The sequence below is a fragment of the Mastigoproctus giganteus genome, chromosome 13, assembly GCF_048544385.1.
Source record: "Mastigoproctus giganteus isolate SK-2022 chromosome 13, ASM4854438v1, whole genome shotgun sequence".
Lineage (NCBI taxonomy): Eukaryota > Metazoa > Arthropoda > Arachnida > Uropygi > Thelyphonidae > Mastigoproctus > Mastigoproctus giganteus.
The window spans coordinates 46147097-46164900 of NC_143587.1; the positions used below are offsets into that span (position 1 = coordinate 46147097).

General features: G+C 36.6%; 1 protein-coding gene across 11 annotated transcripts in view; it reads left to right on the plus strand.

Moving 5' to 3' along the window:
- trol (terribly reduced optic lobes) overlaps positions 1-17804 on the plus strand; it is a 1731230-nt gene that overhangs the window by 259837 nt on the left and 1453589 nt on the right. For all 11 annotated transcript variants that reach the window (XM_090387691.1, XM_090387694.1, XM_090387699.1 and 8 more), the window contains 2 exons: positions 7358-7474; positions 13424-13546. In XM_090387691.1, coding sequence (XP_090243817.1) covers positions 7358-7474; positions 13424-13546 — 240 coding nt within the window. The remainder of the gene's footprint in view (positions 1-7357; positions 7475-13423; positions 13547-17804) is intronic.

Sequence of the window (17804 nt, forward strand, 5' to 3'; positions counted from 1 at the left end):
TATGCAGTTATTTGGATTTAATAGTAAGGCAACATATATAGTGTATACTCTGTAAGTGATATTCACCTGGCAACACAATACCCCTGTGGGGTATGTAAAAGTTGCTTTCAGGGCATATGCTAGTATATGAAATTGTCTTTATTGAAAAATTAGTTTTAGTGTGTGTGTATATATATAAAATGATAAACAAAATTAAGGGAAGTGAAGGGAATAGAGTAAAGGCATGCATTATAAGAAATAAATAATTATAAAATTGATTTTATAATTTATTTTTGTTACAATGTTAAAACAAGGATGTTGCCACCATACAACTTACAAAACCTACAACAAAACTTATAAACACAAAAGGTAAAATACATAAATAAAAACATTTTGTTTGTTTTTTTACTTTTTGGCTTGTGGTTAACATCAGAAATGAAGACATGTTATTTTGCTTGCATTTCTGGCCATTGACACCTAATCAGAGGCCAGTTTTGTAAGTTATAGGGCAACATTCTTATTTTATTAGTTATCTTCACTCTATCTCCCTCACTTTCTTTCCTTAATTTTTTATCACCTTATTGTCCATACTCTGCTTAGGTTTAATGCTTTGATTAAATTAGCTTTGATGCCTTTTGACTACACTAGACCTCCATTTTTTTTATCTTATTTCTACGTTCTTGTTATTCTATTCAATGCACACACAATAAACTGGTCTGTTGTTAATTATGTTCTGAGTAATTCTTCAATCATCGGTAATATAAGGAAATTGTCTTGTTTACATTTCAAGTCACGAATTTCATGGTATAGCATGGAGTACAATATTTAAGAAAGTTGTAAGGAATACATCAGTAAAAAAATAAATACTCTGCTCTATAAATATGTATACAGTAGATATTAAAACTAAAGTGAATCAATTACTTTGGCTCACTTTGATTTTATATTGTTATCTACTCCATATAATATAATAGCATATGTTACTTTTAGATTTTAAAATCTTTAAACTGTTTTGGAGGTATACTAAGAAAAAGCAGCAGTCAGATGCATTCTTTTTAAGCATAGTTAAGACCATAGTTAATTTGTGGAGTTTGAAAATTAGTTTTTATTATAGAAGTGCAAACTGCAGAATGGACTAATATAAGCTGGAGAGTTAGGCCTTATACTGCACAAGTGTCAGCTGGTGGTGTGAACACCTTGAGTATGCAGTACTCAAGGTGTTCACACCACCTTGTGAACACCTTGAGTTCACACCACTGCATACATGTCTGGAGGTCTCATTTTAGGAAGGGTGTAGATTTGCTTGAATGTACAGAGAAGGGCAACAAGATTGGTGAGGGGAACAAAGGGGGTCCTCTTACCAAGAGAGGCTCAAGTTCTGCAACTTTCAGTGGCTGGAGACTAGGCACCTGCAAGGTGATCTGATTGAGCTGTATAAGGCTTTGAATGGGTTGAGCATGCTGAATTCTGATGGAATTCTTCTGCTTGCTCAGATTACAAACCTAAGAGAGGCATAAATTCAAATTGAGGAAAGACAGCTGTAGAATAGATGTGTGGAAATTTGCCTTTAGCCAGTGGGTGGTTAATTGCCAGAATAAACTTACTTCTGTTGTTGTGGAGGTTGATAGCTTAAATAAATTCAAGGAAGAACTTGGCAACCTTTTATAGGGAATGGTTGTATGAATTTTTTTTTTTTTTTATTTGGCTGATGCTACATAAGCTCATGCTTACTTTCTTGCATCACATGCCTCTATTATTACTATTACACCTCCAAAATAGCAAACTACATGTAGCATTCTTGACATCAGATAGCATCAAACTAGGTATGTTTCTAATGTTGCATTGGATACCACCATTGACTCACTTTTTCTATTCTCAGTTTCAAAATGGACATAGTCCAAGTTGCTGTATTGTACATTTATGTATACAGTTGATTGAGAGTAGAAAGAGAAAACAACAATGGTGGATTCACCCAGCAAATTCAAATAGGTTAAAAACAGGATAGTTTTATATTTCAAACTTGTGGGAAGTTTTTTATTTTACAGAATGTCTATGCAGAGTTTTGATGAACTACTAATTTTAATTAGAGCAAGAGAATGTTAAAATTATTTCAAATACAGAAATGACAAGTTGTTTGGAACAAAAAGTTCACAATTCATTTTGGAGGAAAAAAGATTGCACATGATTCTTTTTTGTTAACGCAGACATTAATTCTGTTGTTGCAGTGGATATTCCTCTGAAGTTTTCTGATTACTGTTTTGATTTTATTTAATAATAATAAGGTTCTTTATTAACTTAAATTATATACATTCGTGATTTTGTACCCAGGTAACCAGAAGAATCTAACAATAAATTGTCTATACAAGTGAACAAACTTGTATTTCATTAACTGATGAAACATTACTAAAATAGAAGTGATATTTACAATAAAAGGTTCAGAACTTGCCTTTCTGATTCTTCTCGTCATTAGATAGTTCATCCCAGTTCAGAAACATTCTTTTCCAATTTATATCCAACACTTTTGCCTTTATTTCTTTCTTTATTGCAGTAGTCTTTTGATGACATATTGTACAAGGGAGACCCCTTTTCCACCTCACAAACTTTTCTGTGTCAAACATTTGTACTCACAAAAATATAACAACCAAACTAAAGGTGCATGGGAGAATTTCTCCACTAGCAATAGAGACGTCAAGTGTAGTGTAGAGCTGGTATTTACGCAAGCATTGAGCACCAGCTAATGTTGTCCAATGCAGAGTTTGTAATGCCCATGTAGTTTGCATTTCTTTTTATTTTTTATGACATTTATGTTTCCTTTTTTTTTTAACCTGTAAAATGGAGCATTTGAAGGCCCTTTGAATGCAATGTTTTAAGTGCTCATGTAGTGTACCCTTTGTGCTGTTGGAATTGCTTTACTCTTCTTTGTTCTACAACAATTAAAATCATTTTATTATTCACATGTTGGGCTTTAACATTTGGTGTTTTGCTAGATTTTACTAATTTTTTTCTTCCAAAATCAAGGCGCCTCCGTAGCCAGGTGGGAAGGAGCAGCAGTGTGTAACACACGCTTCTTGATTAGACCGGGGTTCGATCCTGTTGCCACCAAATATGGAGGATGCGGAAAGGTCAGGGAATGACCACTGCATATTCTCGGAGCAATATGGCCTTAGTTGCTAATGCTCCTAAAAACAACAACAATTCCAAAATCAAATTTTAAAAACTGAGGTAAAACCAGAAGAGAAAAATGTGCTACAGTTACAATAAAATTTTTTATAAATAATTAAAACAATTAGGTTGTTCATGTATTTTTCTCTTATTTCCTTGGGCATTTTTACAGATTATGAAATTTAATTTTGATAGAGTGCAGCTTTTGTCTGCTGCAATTCTAGTAAAGGCTGTAATTTAAGCCAAAGATTGATGCAACTTGCAAAGTATTATTTGATAAATACACTGAGTGATCACTGAATTATGACACACCCCTATGAAAACTGAATGTGACCCATTGACCATGAGAGGTATGTAAGCGCAGAGTTAGTTGACCAACGTGGCATAGATAAGGTGTCAGTGGTTCAGTAGGTAGTAAAATTCCAAGCATGATGGGTAAAAGGAAGGATTTATCGGACTTTGATAAAGGATAGATTGTGGGTGCTTGACGAGCTGGTGCCTTGATTTCCCAAACGGCTGAACTGGTGGGGTGTTAGAGCCGCTGTAACCAAAGTGTACCAGGACTGGTGTTAAAATGGTCAAACATCGACCCGATGGCAAAATTGCAAAGGTCAGCGAAAGGTTGAGTTAGAGGTGAGCGCCGGGTCCGACGACTCAAACAGGCACAGTACTGTCGATGAGTTTACTTAATACAACATGGCCAACCCGGAATAATATCTGGCATGACCATGTGTTGCAAGTATGTATAACCCATACATGCATCACGCATATGGGCTATACCAGCAGATGAACCCTACAGCATCCTCTCCTAACCTCTCATTAGCATAAGACTTGCCTGGTGCAAAGAGCATTCAAGTTGGACCTTAGAAGACTGGAAGGATGTGTGCTGGTCAGATGATTCATGTTATTTACTCCATACCGTGTATAGATTTGGCATCAACAACACGAGGCTCTTGATCCATCATGCATGGTATCAAAAGTGCAGGCCAGTGGAGACGGTTGTATGGTGTGGGGCATGTTTCACTGGCAGGAACTTGGACCTCTGGTGCATGTGGAACAACGTATCAGTGGTCACCGCTATCATCAACTGCTTGCTGACTGTATACACCCTGCTATGTTACACTTTTTCCCAAATGGTGATGGTGTCTTCCAAGATGACAATGTGCCAAGCCATTGGGTACTTGTTGTGCAGGAATGGTTTAAGGAACACAGTTCTGACTTCCAGCATATCAATTGGCCTCTGAACTCCCTCAATATCAATCCCATAGAGCACTTGTGGGACACTATGGAAAAGCATATCAGGTGTCTGGATACACCAATCACCTCCACACTATTGCTGACCACATTAAACACAGCTTGGTTGGCCATACCTCCTGTTGAATCAATGCCACGTCAGATAGCTACTGTACTGAGGGAAAAAGGACCTACGAAGTATTAGGTAGGTGGTCATAATTCAGTTATCACTCAGTGTATATGCGACTTTGTGAAACCTATAAGTATATGAAATTTTAAACATCCCCTCCCCACTAGGGAAAGGATGTTTTAAATATATAGATTTCTGCCTCTCCATTTTCATTACCAAACTATGGTTTTCTAAGAAGACCAGAGTTTGAGGCGCTAACGGATTGGTTCATGAAACAAGTTTTGAGTTTATTTTTTTTAATAATAGATACTTTGCTTTAAAATCTGCAGATTCCTAAGTTGTGTGTTCCTAATTTCAGCTGTAAATGTTAATTTTCTGTAGCATACAAGCAAATAATTTTAAATGTGATAGGTGATTTGTGATCAAAGAAAGTTTGGGAATTAAAATTGACTCCATATTTATCTTGCTATTCATATTGTGGTTTGAAAGTTCCAGTTAAATGTTTAGTATTATGGTATAGTTTAGGGCTAAAGCCTCAGATTATGTAAAGAGTTTAACTAATGTGCAAGTTAGTGCAATTGCATCATTTCAGTTCATAGCCAACTACTTTTAAGTAGTTATAAATTGGCATCATTAAATATATCTCATTGTGGAATACCTTCACAACGATTGTCCTGATATTGCACTACCTTGAATAAGTAATGCTTCACCATAGCAGAAGACTATTGTTACTTATTCTCAGCAGATACCATCACCCATATAGCACCATTTTGGAGCTTATTGGCTCCTTATCAGTGGGTGGGCAGGTACCCTGGTGTTGCAGTGTTACTTATTCTTGTCTTGCCTGTAAAGAGAATAGACCTTCAACACCTTATGTACCTCAGTCAGATCTCCCCTTAGATCAGTGGCAGCCAGGGTAGGGTCAGCAGGTACATTGTACACCCCCTCTCGATGCCGAAATCTGGTATTGTGGCACTTTTTAGCATTAGGCAATTGGCACTTTTTTTTTTTTTGTGAATGTACCTGCTGACAAATTCTGGCTATGCCACTGCCTTAGTTGTATAGCTGTTACAATTTGCAGTTTACACCTTCTAAGCTATTCTTCATATGTGCACTGATTTGCATGTTTCCCTTCTTTGAACCCTCTTCAAAAGTTCTTTTTTTTTTTTTTTTTTTTTTAGGTGCAGTCTCCTGATCTCAATATAATATTCCAAATATGGTGCAACCATTGTCTTGTATAGAAGGATAATGATATCCTTCTCCCTACTAGCAAAGGTCATGTAACTCATGGAGGACACTATGTACCTTCCTAGCTGCTTGTTTACAAGTATAGACAATTGTCTGATCGAATCATGGTCTCCAAGTTTTTTTGGTTTTTTTAACTCTTCCCTCCAGCTTATAAATAACTCCTGGGTTTCTGTTTCTCGGGTGCAAAACCTTATACTTAGAAGCATTAAACTTGCCACATTTCAGGCCATTTGAGCAACCAATCCAAGTCTTTTTAAACAATATGGTCATGCTTTAGTTGTTAGCCATCTTGCCTATTCAAATTATCAGATCTCTCAAACTTTGACAGATTTCCTTCTATACCCTTGTCAGTATCATTTATGAAAATGAGAAATAGACTCCACTTGTTACATTGGTTCACCATGAGAACTGTATATATTATAATTCTGTCTCCTATCTTTTAGTGAACCTGTAATCTGGTAACTCTAATTTCTTCTACTTTATATAGCAGCCTTTTGAGGGATAGTATCAGAACCTTTAAAGTAAGTTAAGGTAAACACAGCCATTAGCAATCCACTGCAGGATGGGAGCCTTCTCAACAATTCATGTTGAGGAAAATGGACCATAATCTGCCATGCCGGTCCAGTGCAGGTTGGCAGATTGACTGTATTTAGCAGTTGGGGACTTGAACCCTGGTTTATACAAAGAGCGGGTACTACTGCACTCCCGCTCTTGACCACTTAGCTACAGAGGCCTTTACTAAGGTCCAAATATATAATATCAAAATTGTTACCTGCACTAACTGTTTAATAACTGCATCATAGTTATTTACCAGCTTGGTCATGGGTTCAATAAAGGGAGGTTATGACCTCCCTTTATTGAACCCATGCTGAGATCTATTCAAGGTACCATTCTTGTTGAGGTGATCGTGACTTTGAATCCTTAACTGTGGGCCCCATGATCTTCCCTACCACAGAAGTCAAACTCACTAGCCTATAATTACCCAACTCCTTTTTAGCCACCACTTTTGTGGAATGGAGAGACATTAGCTCTTCTCCAGTCCAAGGGATCTTTCCAGATTCAAATGACTCTCTCATTAATATTCCCAATGGTTTGATGTAACTTACATGCAGCCTCTTTAATTATAATTGAATACATATTACCATCCTCTTGTGCCGTATTCTCCTCCTTTAATATAGCATTTTCTAACCAATGCCTTTCTGAGATCATTATATTGGTTATTTTACAATATCGACTGAATGTTCCCAGAGATTTGAGCTTCAAGCCTACAGATTAGGCATACTAATTTATCTTCCTATGATATATTCTTTTTTATCCCAGAGCTGGGACAAGGATGTTGACTGAGGTTCTCACTCAAGGTTGGAAGGGAGCAAGTTCATATAATGACTTTAGAACTTAAGGTGCACTTCCTAAGGTGCAGAAATTATTTGCTTTAGACCAGGTTAGAAATGCCTTGTCCTATCTCTGTTTAATACATTTTGATATTTTGTAGACCTTACTCTTGGTTACCTATTCCACAAATATTTTATGCATTATTCAGAGTGAATTTAATTCTCTTGATTACACTTAATATTTTCTGTTTGAAATAATATAAACTTTTGTTTATAGCACCAACAGTTTGTCCTTCTGGGCAGTTTCTCTGTGATAACTCAAATTGCATTGATGAAAACAGAAGATGTAATGGTTATGCTGACTGCAATGATAGAACAGATGAATTAAATTGTGGTGAGTTAGCTTAGAATAGCTTAATTAGTTAAATAATTTAACTAATGTACATTATTTAAATTTTCAAATGCCATGCATTCAAAGAATGTCACTATTCTTTGATATCCATATTAAATGACTCAAAAAGATGCTTTCATTAGGCAAACTTGTAATAATAAATTGTCTACATAGGCACAACATTGTAATAGGATTTTTTCTTGACAACTCAAAAGCACACATTTTTATTATTAAAAATTTGAAGAATAAATTAGCATGGGAAGAGTATAATAAATATTTGGAATTCAACTATTGGAAGTAGATAGATGAACACTATTTTATACCCTTATTCCATGTAAGAGCATGGAATAAAGTAATTAACTAGCTACTTCCAAATAGTTTAATTTCAGTCCACCTATGCTCTGTGGAAAACACATTTTAAATACATTTTTGTGTTTTCCCTCAGAAATGCTACTATTGACAATTTCAAATTCAATAGGAGTATATTGAAAATATGAAAGCCTAGCATTTAACTTTTAGTCAGCTACAGTCTCACAAACCAACTGCTATTTAAAGTCAAGATTGTTGATATTGTTTAAAATTGAATCATGAAATTGAAAAATTAAATAGTTTTAACTGCTTTTCAGTTCAAAGTATTAGAATTTTGCATGCTATAAAGTATGCTTCATTGTGAGATTTCCTTAGGAATTACCATTTCTCTGGGAGAGGGATCTTCATTGACCTCAGGAATTCATATAAACATGCACTGTGTGTGTACACACACACAGTGCATGTTTATATGAATTTAAGGTTGCTAAACAATATATAGATTCTGCGTATATTGTAGTTAAAAAGCAGATTTTGATTATTATTCCTTATTAAGGATGCATGCAGTAAATAAAATTGATTTATTCAGACATTTTGTTATAGAACATGGAAACACTCAGTAAAAGTCTCAAGACCATGTGCCTGCTGTTGCCAATAACACAATGTGTTTGCATTTAAAAAAAAAAAAAAAAAAAAAGCCAGTGTTAGTCAAATTAGGATATCAAAAGAAAAGCCAACCTTGGTCAAATCAGGGGTATATTTAAAGTACAGGATATTTATAAAATAACTTTTGGGTTTAAAGGCCTTGTATCTCTCAAAGTACTTGTTAATTTTGGAATATTTTTATGTTAGGCATATATTCAAGATACACAACTTTAGTACATGAATTGTATGGTTTGAGTTTGTGCTATTGGGGCAAGATCATAATTATTAGAACAAATAAATACTGACACACAAAAATCAGAAAACTTAATTACTGGAGTAGACTTTCCTATATTAGCATTAGTAGAGGCATATGATGCAAGAAAGCACAACTATACAGAATCAGCCAAAAAAAAAAGCCTTCCCATTTCAAGTTTTTTTTTTTTTTATCCATTTGCTCCAAAAGTTTGTCCAGTTCTTTCTTGAATTTATTTAAGTTGTCGTCTTCCACAACGACAGATGGAAGTTTGTTCCAGCAGTTGACTACCTTCTGGCTAAAGTTGGAGTCGTCTCCAGATTTTAATGCAGAACTTCCTATACAAGCGTACATTCCAGGTCCGATTTAAAACCTTACTGTCAAGTATTTTCACAAGGAGTTCCTCAAGCACTCTGTACTTAGTGCTTCACTTTTTATAATTGCAATAAACACCATTGCCGAACAACTTCCAAACACTGTTGATAAAGTACTGTTTGTAGACAACCTTATTATTTGGTGTCATGGTGTCATGCAAAAAACATGAATACTGTTGAGTGACTGTTGCAAGGGGCAATAACTAAGATCTGTTTGTGGGCACAGACTAATGGATTTCAACTCTGTCCGCAAAAAACAGTTTGTATCCATTTTTGCTGCCAATGCAAGCTCCACCCCAATCTGGAACTACAACAGAATCACCAACTAATAGCAGTCCATCCCAGCATATGGTTCTTAGGAATCATTTTAGACTATAAACTCACCTTCCTAGAGCATATCAAAAGACTAAGAACATGTCAACAAAAACTAAATATCATCCTGGTTCTCTCTGCAACTAAGTGGGGAGCAGATTGCCTTTATTACGGTTATATAGAGCCTTAATAAGATCGAAACTTGACTACGGAGCACCAAGTTCAGCAAGACCTAGTGCCCTTTGCTAGCTTGACCACTATCCATCATAGTGGAATACGCATTGCCTTAGGAGCATATTGCCAGTCTCCAATACATAGTTTACATGCTGAAGCATATGAACCCCCTCTCTCAATCAGATGACAACTGATACTATGCTATGCATATAAAATTAAATCTATGCCAGAACATACAAATCGGCAGATATTTTTCACATCAGGTTATATCAAAACTGCCCTAATGCTAACCGTTCTTTGGGTATGAAAATAAAACACTTCTTAGAAGAACTAAACTTAGACAATGTAATGTATGCCCTCCCATTCTCTCTTGCTCCTTGAAACATCACTCCACCTTCATGTGACTTACGTCTACATGAATGGAATAAATCTACATTACATAGAGAAAACTTCTTGCAACTATACCATGCAATAGTGGACTAGTTTCCCAACTTTGCCATAGTACATACTGATGGATCAAAGAATGAGGCCTATGTTGGAATTGCCGCAGTTTTTCCAAACATCACATTAGCCCATCAGTTGTCACGTGAATTCAGTATATTTTCCGCCAAACTAATAGCAATCCAGGGGGTTGTTGATTTGAGCTGGTCGTAGTCTGCAAAATGGGTTTCCATGGAGTGTATCCTTCAGCGGGCTGAAGAGGCAATAGTAGGAAGGTGCAAGATCCAGACTATGGGAGGAATGAGGAAGAACAGTACGTCCAAGTTTTGCAGTGGCCTCCATTGTGTGCAGACTGGTGTGGGGTTGTGCATTGTCATGGAGAAGAACCTCATTAGTGTTCTCCCCAGAACCTATCAAATGGGTACACTGTCTAGTGAATTTAACTGACTACCCATCTAAAATTTAAGTTATTCTTGTGGTACCATGTGGTCTGCCCATTGATCTGTATCAATATTAATTTGAACATACTATGCGATTGAGGTCAATATGACAGGAGCATGTAATGTTAAATTATGCAATTAATTTTCACTCTGGTTCACTTAAGTCACATTTATAAATAACAGAAAATATTGTAGTATTGCACTTCCCCACCCGGTTGGCAAAATTTTCTGGGGAGAACACTGCTCATTAAGGTTTTTGTCCAGTTGAACCCTACGTATGTGAACTTTCAACCTTTTCAATGTTTCCACATATCAATCTGAGTTGATTTTGGTGCCACGTTCCAAGAAGTCCACAAGCAAGACCCCATCTTTGTCCCAAAACACTGTCACCACGACTTTACTGACAGAAGGCTGTCTTTTGAACTTGTTGCACGGTGAATTTTTATTGTGCCACTCCACAGCCTGTCTCTTCATTTCAGGGTCATAATGGTGGGCCCAGATTTTTGAGATGTGTATGGATTTCAATAGGCACCACTCTTTGCTTTGATACCTATATCTGTAACATCCACTGTTTTGAACTAACCATGTCTGCACTCACGAGACTGATCATAGCGCCCTCAGTATGGTGAAACTAGACCTCTACTGACCACTCATTGACATGAGAAATGATCTACAGCACCACATTTAAAAGCAAAAAGTTAGGAGGCATTACGTTCGTACCAGTCCTCGTATCAAAAGTCACCATCTCTAAACTGAAAATATGAATAGTAGTTCCTGCATTTATTTCTCAGATAGCACATTAGATGACAATTGGGGAGCAGAGGGCAACCATAATGCAAATCAGGAATGGGTAGACCTAGTTGTTTTTGGCTTGTGGATCATTTGGTCCGTGTGGGGGTCCAAGGCAGCCTACTGAAAAATGATCAGTGTTAAGCTTCCATACCTTATTCCATAGAAATATTTTAAATTTCTGTGACTTGTATGACACCTAAATTTTTGTTTTTCTCTCATTTCTCTGAATTTAGAGTGGGACCTTATCATCCCAATGCAATCTTTCCAATCAGTTAGCTCTAAAAATGTCCCTAATTTGGATCACACAAATGTGAACAGCTGTTTTCCAGAATAAAGTATGTAAAATCAAACAAAACATAGGCAGATTCATAACCTACAAATAGCCAATTCAAATATTTCTTTAAAACAAAAAAAAAAAAAAAAAAATTAAATCTGCAACCATTTCAGTCCATTGTAGGATGAAGGCCTTCTCAACAAGTCATGTTGAGGGATTGAACCATACACTGGACTGGCATGGTAGATGAGGTTGTCAGATCGACTGTATTTAGCAGTCAGGGGCTTGAACCCCAGTCTACTCAAGTAGCATATGCTACTGCATTTCAACTCCTGACCATTCTGCTGCAAGACCCTTATTTAATAAGGGCCTCCATAGCCATTAAATATTGATACTTTTATGAACAATTTTGGTCTAAAAATTGTACTGTGATATTTTATTGCTTCTTTTGTGTTATTATTGAAAAGGTGCAAAACCTTTTTGTACATCTTCAGTATGTATTGAGTTGGATGTAACTATCATTTTTAAATATATAGTAAGATGGTGGGAGGGAACCAACTTCATAGGTTTTCAGTTACTTTATTTTCAATCACCTTGAAGTGATTGAAACTGGTGATTGAGGCATATGATGCAAGAAAACAAGCTTATATAGCATCAGCCAAAAAAAAAAAAAAAAAAAAAAACCCTTCCCATTTCACCCATCTGGTCACTTCAAATGTTTTCTCTAGTTCAGCCTTCCTTAAATTTATTTAAGCCATCAACTTCCACAACAACAGATGGAAGTCTGTTCCAGCAATCAACTATCTGCTGGCTAAAGGCAAACTTCTGCACACCTATCTAAAACTGTCTTTCCTCAATTTGATTCTGTGTCCCTCAGGTTCTTAATCCGAGCAAGCAGAAGTATCCCATCAGCATTGAGCCTGTGCTGAAACCATTCAGGGCCTTGTATACCTCAATCAGATCATCTTGCAGGTGCCTAGTCTCCAGATGCTGCAACTTGCAAAACTTAAGCCTCTCTTGGTAAGAGAACCCCTTTTGTTCCTCTTGCCAATATTGTTGCCCTCTATGTACTTGTTCTAGTAACTCTACATCCTTCCTAAAATGAGGCCTCCAGACCTGTATGCAGTACTCAAGGTGTGGCCTGACCACTGCCTTATACAAGGGGATAATTGCATCATTGTCTCTGCAAGCAAAATTCCTATATATCATTGACAAAACTGACTTGCTCTGGCAGTCTATCTGCACTGCTCAGAACTTCATATCTTACTGCACAATTACCCCCAAGTCTTTTTCATTCTCCACCTCCCTGAGTGTAGTACCACACAGTTTGTACATTTCTCTTGGGTTACTGCTACCCATATGCAGTACTTTGCATTTGTCAATGTTAAACTTCAGTTGCCCCTTCTCAGCCCATCTGCCTAACTTTTCTAGATCCTGTTGCAGTAGCATACTGTCTTTACAACCCTGCCAACCTGTATATCATCTGCAAACTTGGATATTAAGCCTGATATACCTTTATCTATATCATTGATAAATACACAAAAAAACAACAATGGGTCCAGCACTGAACTCTGGGGGACTAATAATATTAGTCCCTGTAGAGCAGTGTCCATTTATTACCACTCTCTATCATCTCCCACTCAACCATCCATTTATCCATTGCAGCAAATTGCCTTTAATGCCATACTGCTCCAATTTATAAAGCAATCTTCCGTGTGCAAATGTGTCAAAAGCTTTCTTGAAATCCAAGTATATTATGATATCAAAATTAATTTTTGCATCCAGTTCCTTTGTGACCACATCGTAGTATCCAATCAAATTAGTCAGTCAAGACTTCCCCTTAACAAACCAATGCTGTGTCTGAACTATTACCTCTTGTTTTATTATATTACATCTTTCTTATTATATCTGTGCAGTCTACAAAATTAATTTTGCCCTTAGATGCTGATCAACGTGAATGTCAAGATGATGAGTTTAGATGCAACTCTGGAAAATGTATTAAGTTTTTCCAAAGGTGTGATCTTATTGTGGATTGCCCTGATGGACAAGATGAAGCATTTTGTAGTAAGTTTGAGTGTATTTTATTAAAAGTTAATATTTCCATTACATGCAATTATTTTTTTCTAAGTAGGTACCCTTTAGTTTTCTCAGCTAGAGGTCTTTCATCATAATATGTATATATATCTCTGATCTTCTTTAATAGCTCATATCAATCAATTATTAGTTATCAATAATATTCATGTCTGTATACAGTAAAGAATGTCTGTTCATCTTCAAATTTGATAAATTATTTTATGCTTCATTTGTTTTTACTATTAATAAAGGTATATTTGATGCAAGTAAGCCAGACTTGTTTAGAATTGCCTTCCCATAATTTTGCAGTGTCAGTTACATTTTTCAAGTGTAACTTGAAAATAATGAGCCTGCACTAATTGCTGACTAAAAATGCAATTTTTCTGTACATTCTTACCTATAGACATTTTGACTTGGTATCGTTTTTGGATTTTTATTTATTTTATCATTTTCCAAATTTGTAGTATGAGATGTACTGTACCCAGCATGTACAGTACACCACATTTGTTCTACATTTTAAATCTTAGTAATGCTAGCATGGGAAACTAGCTGCTGTTGACACTATAAAGCTTAGAATTATGGGTTTGTTTATAGTTAAAGTTATTCATAAAACTCTCCCATGTGATCTAACAGTTATCAGCAGTTCTAACCCTCAACTACATTTTTGAAAGATTTATTATTTTGATAATAAATATGGAAAGCAATAGTAACTCCAGTAGAGTTAGCAAGGTTTGTAATATTGAAATTTTGTGCACTTCATGATGTTTAAGATTTGAAATAAATTTTGAAAAAGTTTGAAAATGGAAGTGAATAATAGCATCTAACATATGCATATTTTAATATTTTAAAACTTTATACATATAATATGTAGAAATATGTGCATGCACATGTTTTAAAGTTTGTGTTTAATGGTTTTTTAAACTAGAAAATGTAAAAGGCTAATGATTTGTCTGGTTTATGCATAGTGTTTTTAAGTTAAAATTTTTTTTAATATTTAAAAATCACAGCATTTTAAATTTTTTATTAAAAACTAAAAATGCATATAAGTATTGGAATCCTTTAAAGAAAGATGAAATAAGAACCACCTTGGTTGTAACAATTAGCATTAGTAGAGGCATATGATGCAAGAAAGCAAGCTTATTCAGCATCAGCCAAAAAAAAAAAAAAAAAAAAACAACCACTACTCCCATTTCACCCCTCAATTAGCTCGGAATACCTGTCCAGCTGAGCCTTAAATTTGTTTAGGTTATCAACTTCAACAACAAGCGATGGAAGTCTATTCCACAAACCAACTGCCCGCTGGCTAAAGGCGAATTTCCGCACATCTATCCGACATCCGTCCTTCCTCAATTTGAATTTATGCCCTCTCAGGTGATTATTCTGAGCAAGAGGAAGAATCCCATCGGCATTGAGCATGCTCAAGCCATTCAAAGCCTTGTACACCTCTATCAGATCACCTCGGCGATGCCTAGTCTCCAGGCTCTGTAATTTGCAAAACTTAAGCCTTTCTTCGTAAGAGCAACCCTTTGTTCCATTCACTAATCTTGTTGCCCTTCTCTGTACTCGTTCCAGCAGCTCTACATCCTTCTTGAAATGAGGCCTCCAGACCTGTATACAGTACTCAAGGTGTGGCCTGACCAATGCCTTATACAAGGGAATAATCACATCCCTGTCCCTGCTAGAAAAATTCCTGTATATCATTGACAAGACACCATGAGCTACTCTTGCAGCTCGTCTGCACTGCTCAGAGAACTTCATATCTGCCTGCACAATTACCCCCAGGTCCTTTTCATTCTCTACCACTGTCAGCGTAGTACCACAGAGTTGATACGTTGATCTGGGGTTACTGTTTCCCATATGTAGTACTTTACATTTGTCAATGTTAAACTTCATTTGCCACCTCTCAGCCCATCTGCTCAACCTTTCCAGATCCTGTTGCAGCAGCATAGTATCAGTAGTGTCCTTAACAACCCTGCCAACCTTTGTATCGTCTGCAAACTTGGACATTAAGCCTGATACACCATCATCAATATCATTTATAAATACAGAAAACAACAATGGACCCAACACTGAACCCTGAGGAACTCCACTAATAACATTAGTCCACGTTGAGCAGTGTCCATTGATTACCACTCTCTGTCTTCTGCCACTCAACCATCCCTTTATCCATAGCAGCAATTTGCCTCGAATGCCACACTTCTCCAATTTGTGCAGCAGTCTTCCATGCGCAACAGTATCAAAAGCCTTTCTAAGATCCAAATAGATAATATCAAAGTTATTCCCTGCATCCAGTTCTTTTGTGACTACATCATAGTATCCAATCAAATTGGTCAGACAAGACCTGCCCTTAACAAACCCATGCTGTGTCTGAGCTATAACTGAATTCTTGTCCAGATGATCCTGCAGTGCTTCTTTAACCAGTGCCTCCATTAATTTTCCTGGAACCGAAGTTAAACTAACAGGTCTATAATTACTTGTGTCAGCCTTTGATCCTCCTTTGTGAATTGGGGTTACATTTGCACATCTCCAGTCCATGGGTACCTCCCCTGAGTCCAAAGAAGCTCTCATAATTATGGCTAGGGGTTTGCTTACTTCCTTTGCTGCCTCCTTTAATATAACTGGATAGATCCCATCCACCCCGGGTGCCTTTTTTATGTTTATCCTCAACAATTTCTCCTCCACTTTCCTCTCAGTTATTAGAAAATCATCTAGCTCACTGCCAATGTTTACTTCACCTACGACATTCCCCTTCCTGAATAACTCCTCATGTTTGAATGTAGATGCAAAATACTCGTTTAGATTGTTAGCCACCTGAGCTGGATCCTCAACTGTTGAACCATCACATCCAGTGGACCAATCTGATTCATCCCTTTCCTTCTTGAGTTTAAATAGGTAAAGAACTCTTTTCTGTTTTTCTTTGCATCCTTTGCCAAGGATTTCTCATAATCTGCCTTTGCCTGCCTAATCTCCTTTGTGACTTGGTTACAGACCAACTTATATCTATCATAGGCTTCCACGTCACCCATTAATTTGTATGTATCCCATGCATTTTTCTTCTCTGCCATATGTCTCATTAGTTCATCTGACAACCATTTAGGCCTGAACCTTGAACAATATTTCTTGGTTGGTATGTAAAGCCTGGTAGCTTCCAAGATTAGTTCCTTGAATGCTTCCCATTTTGAATTTGCTGTTGGTAACATCATCAGTTGGTCCCACTGTATAGAATTTAAATACTGTCTCAGACCAGCATAGTCGCCTTTACGAAAGCAAAAACCCTTCCCTTTACCTCTGATGGTAGTTACCTCCTTGAGTAAATCCCACTTCAGCACACTGTGATCACTGCCACCCAGTGGTTCATTTATCTGCAGATTCCTAATGCATGAAGAATCACTACTGATAATCAGATCAAGAGTATTACTCCCTCTAGTTGCCTCCCGAACATGCTGGTGTAGAAAACAATCATCCAATAAATCCACAAAAGCCTTGCTAGTGTGTGAGTGACCAACCCACAAATTCCAGTCAATATCTGGGAAATTAAAATCCCCCATTATAAGACTCTCTGATTTACTGGCCCATTCTATTTCCCTGTACAGTATCTTATTATACTCATCAGAGTCATTAGGCCTATAGCACACTCCTACTCAATTTTTATTTACCTATGCTTATGTCACACCAAACTGACTCAACACTGCACTGTCCAGCGATGTCGACTGGCTTCACTTCCTTGGTTTTTATGTGTTTTTTAACTAATAGCATAACCCCTCCTCCCTTCCTATCCTGTCTATCCTTTCTGTAGACGTTGTACTCCCCAAATTCCAGTTCTGCATTCCTTATATCTGTGTGACACCACGTCTCTGATATCCCAACAATATCTGCCTTTGATGTTTTGAGTAATACCTCAAATTCATCAAATTTATTTACTAAACTCCTAGCATTAGTGTACACGCAAGTATACATGCACCTGTTTCTATTCTTAGCTACCCTAACACAACCCATGTGTTTACTTGTACCGCAATGACTTCCAGCAGTCTCTGAAATATCCTGCATCTTGTTTTTCAGGCTTCTGCTCATTCCAATAGAAGCAGTGCAATTAGGGACACCACTGAGGTGGGGTTATTAACCCCTTTAGATAATAGAATTTTCTTATCTAAGCTAGATCTATATTTTCTTAATTTAAGTACATCTTCTAGTTTGTTACCTGCAAATGGAAAGATATCACATATAATATTATATTAAAATTATTTACATA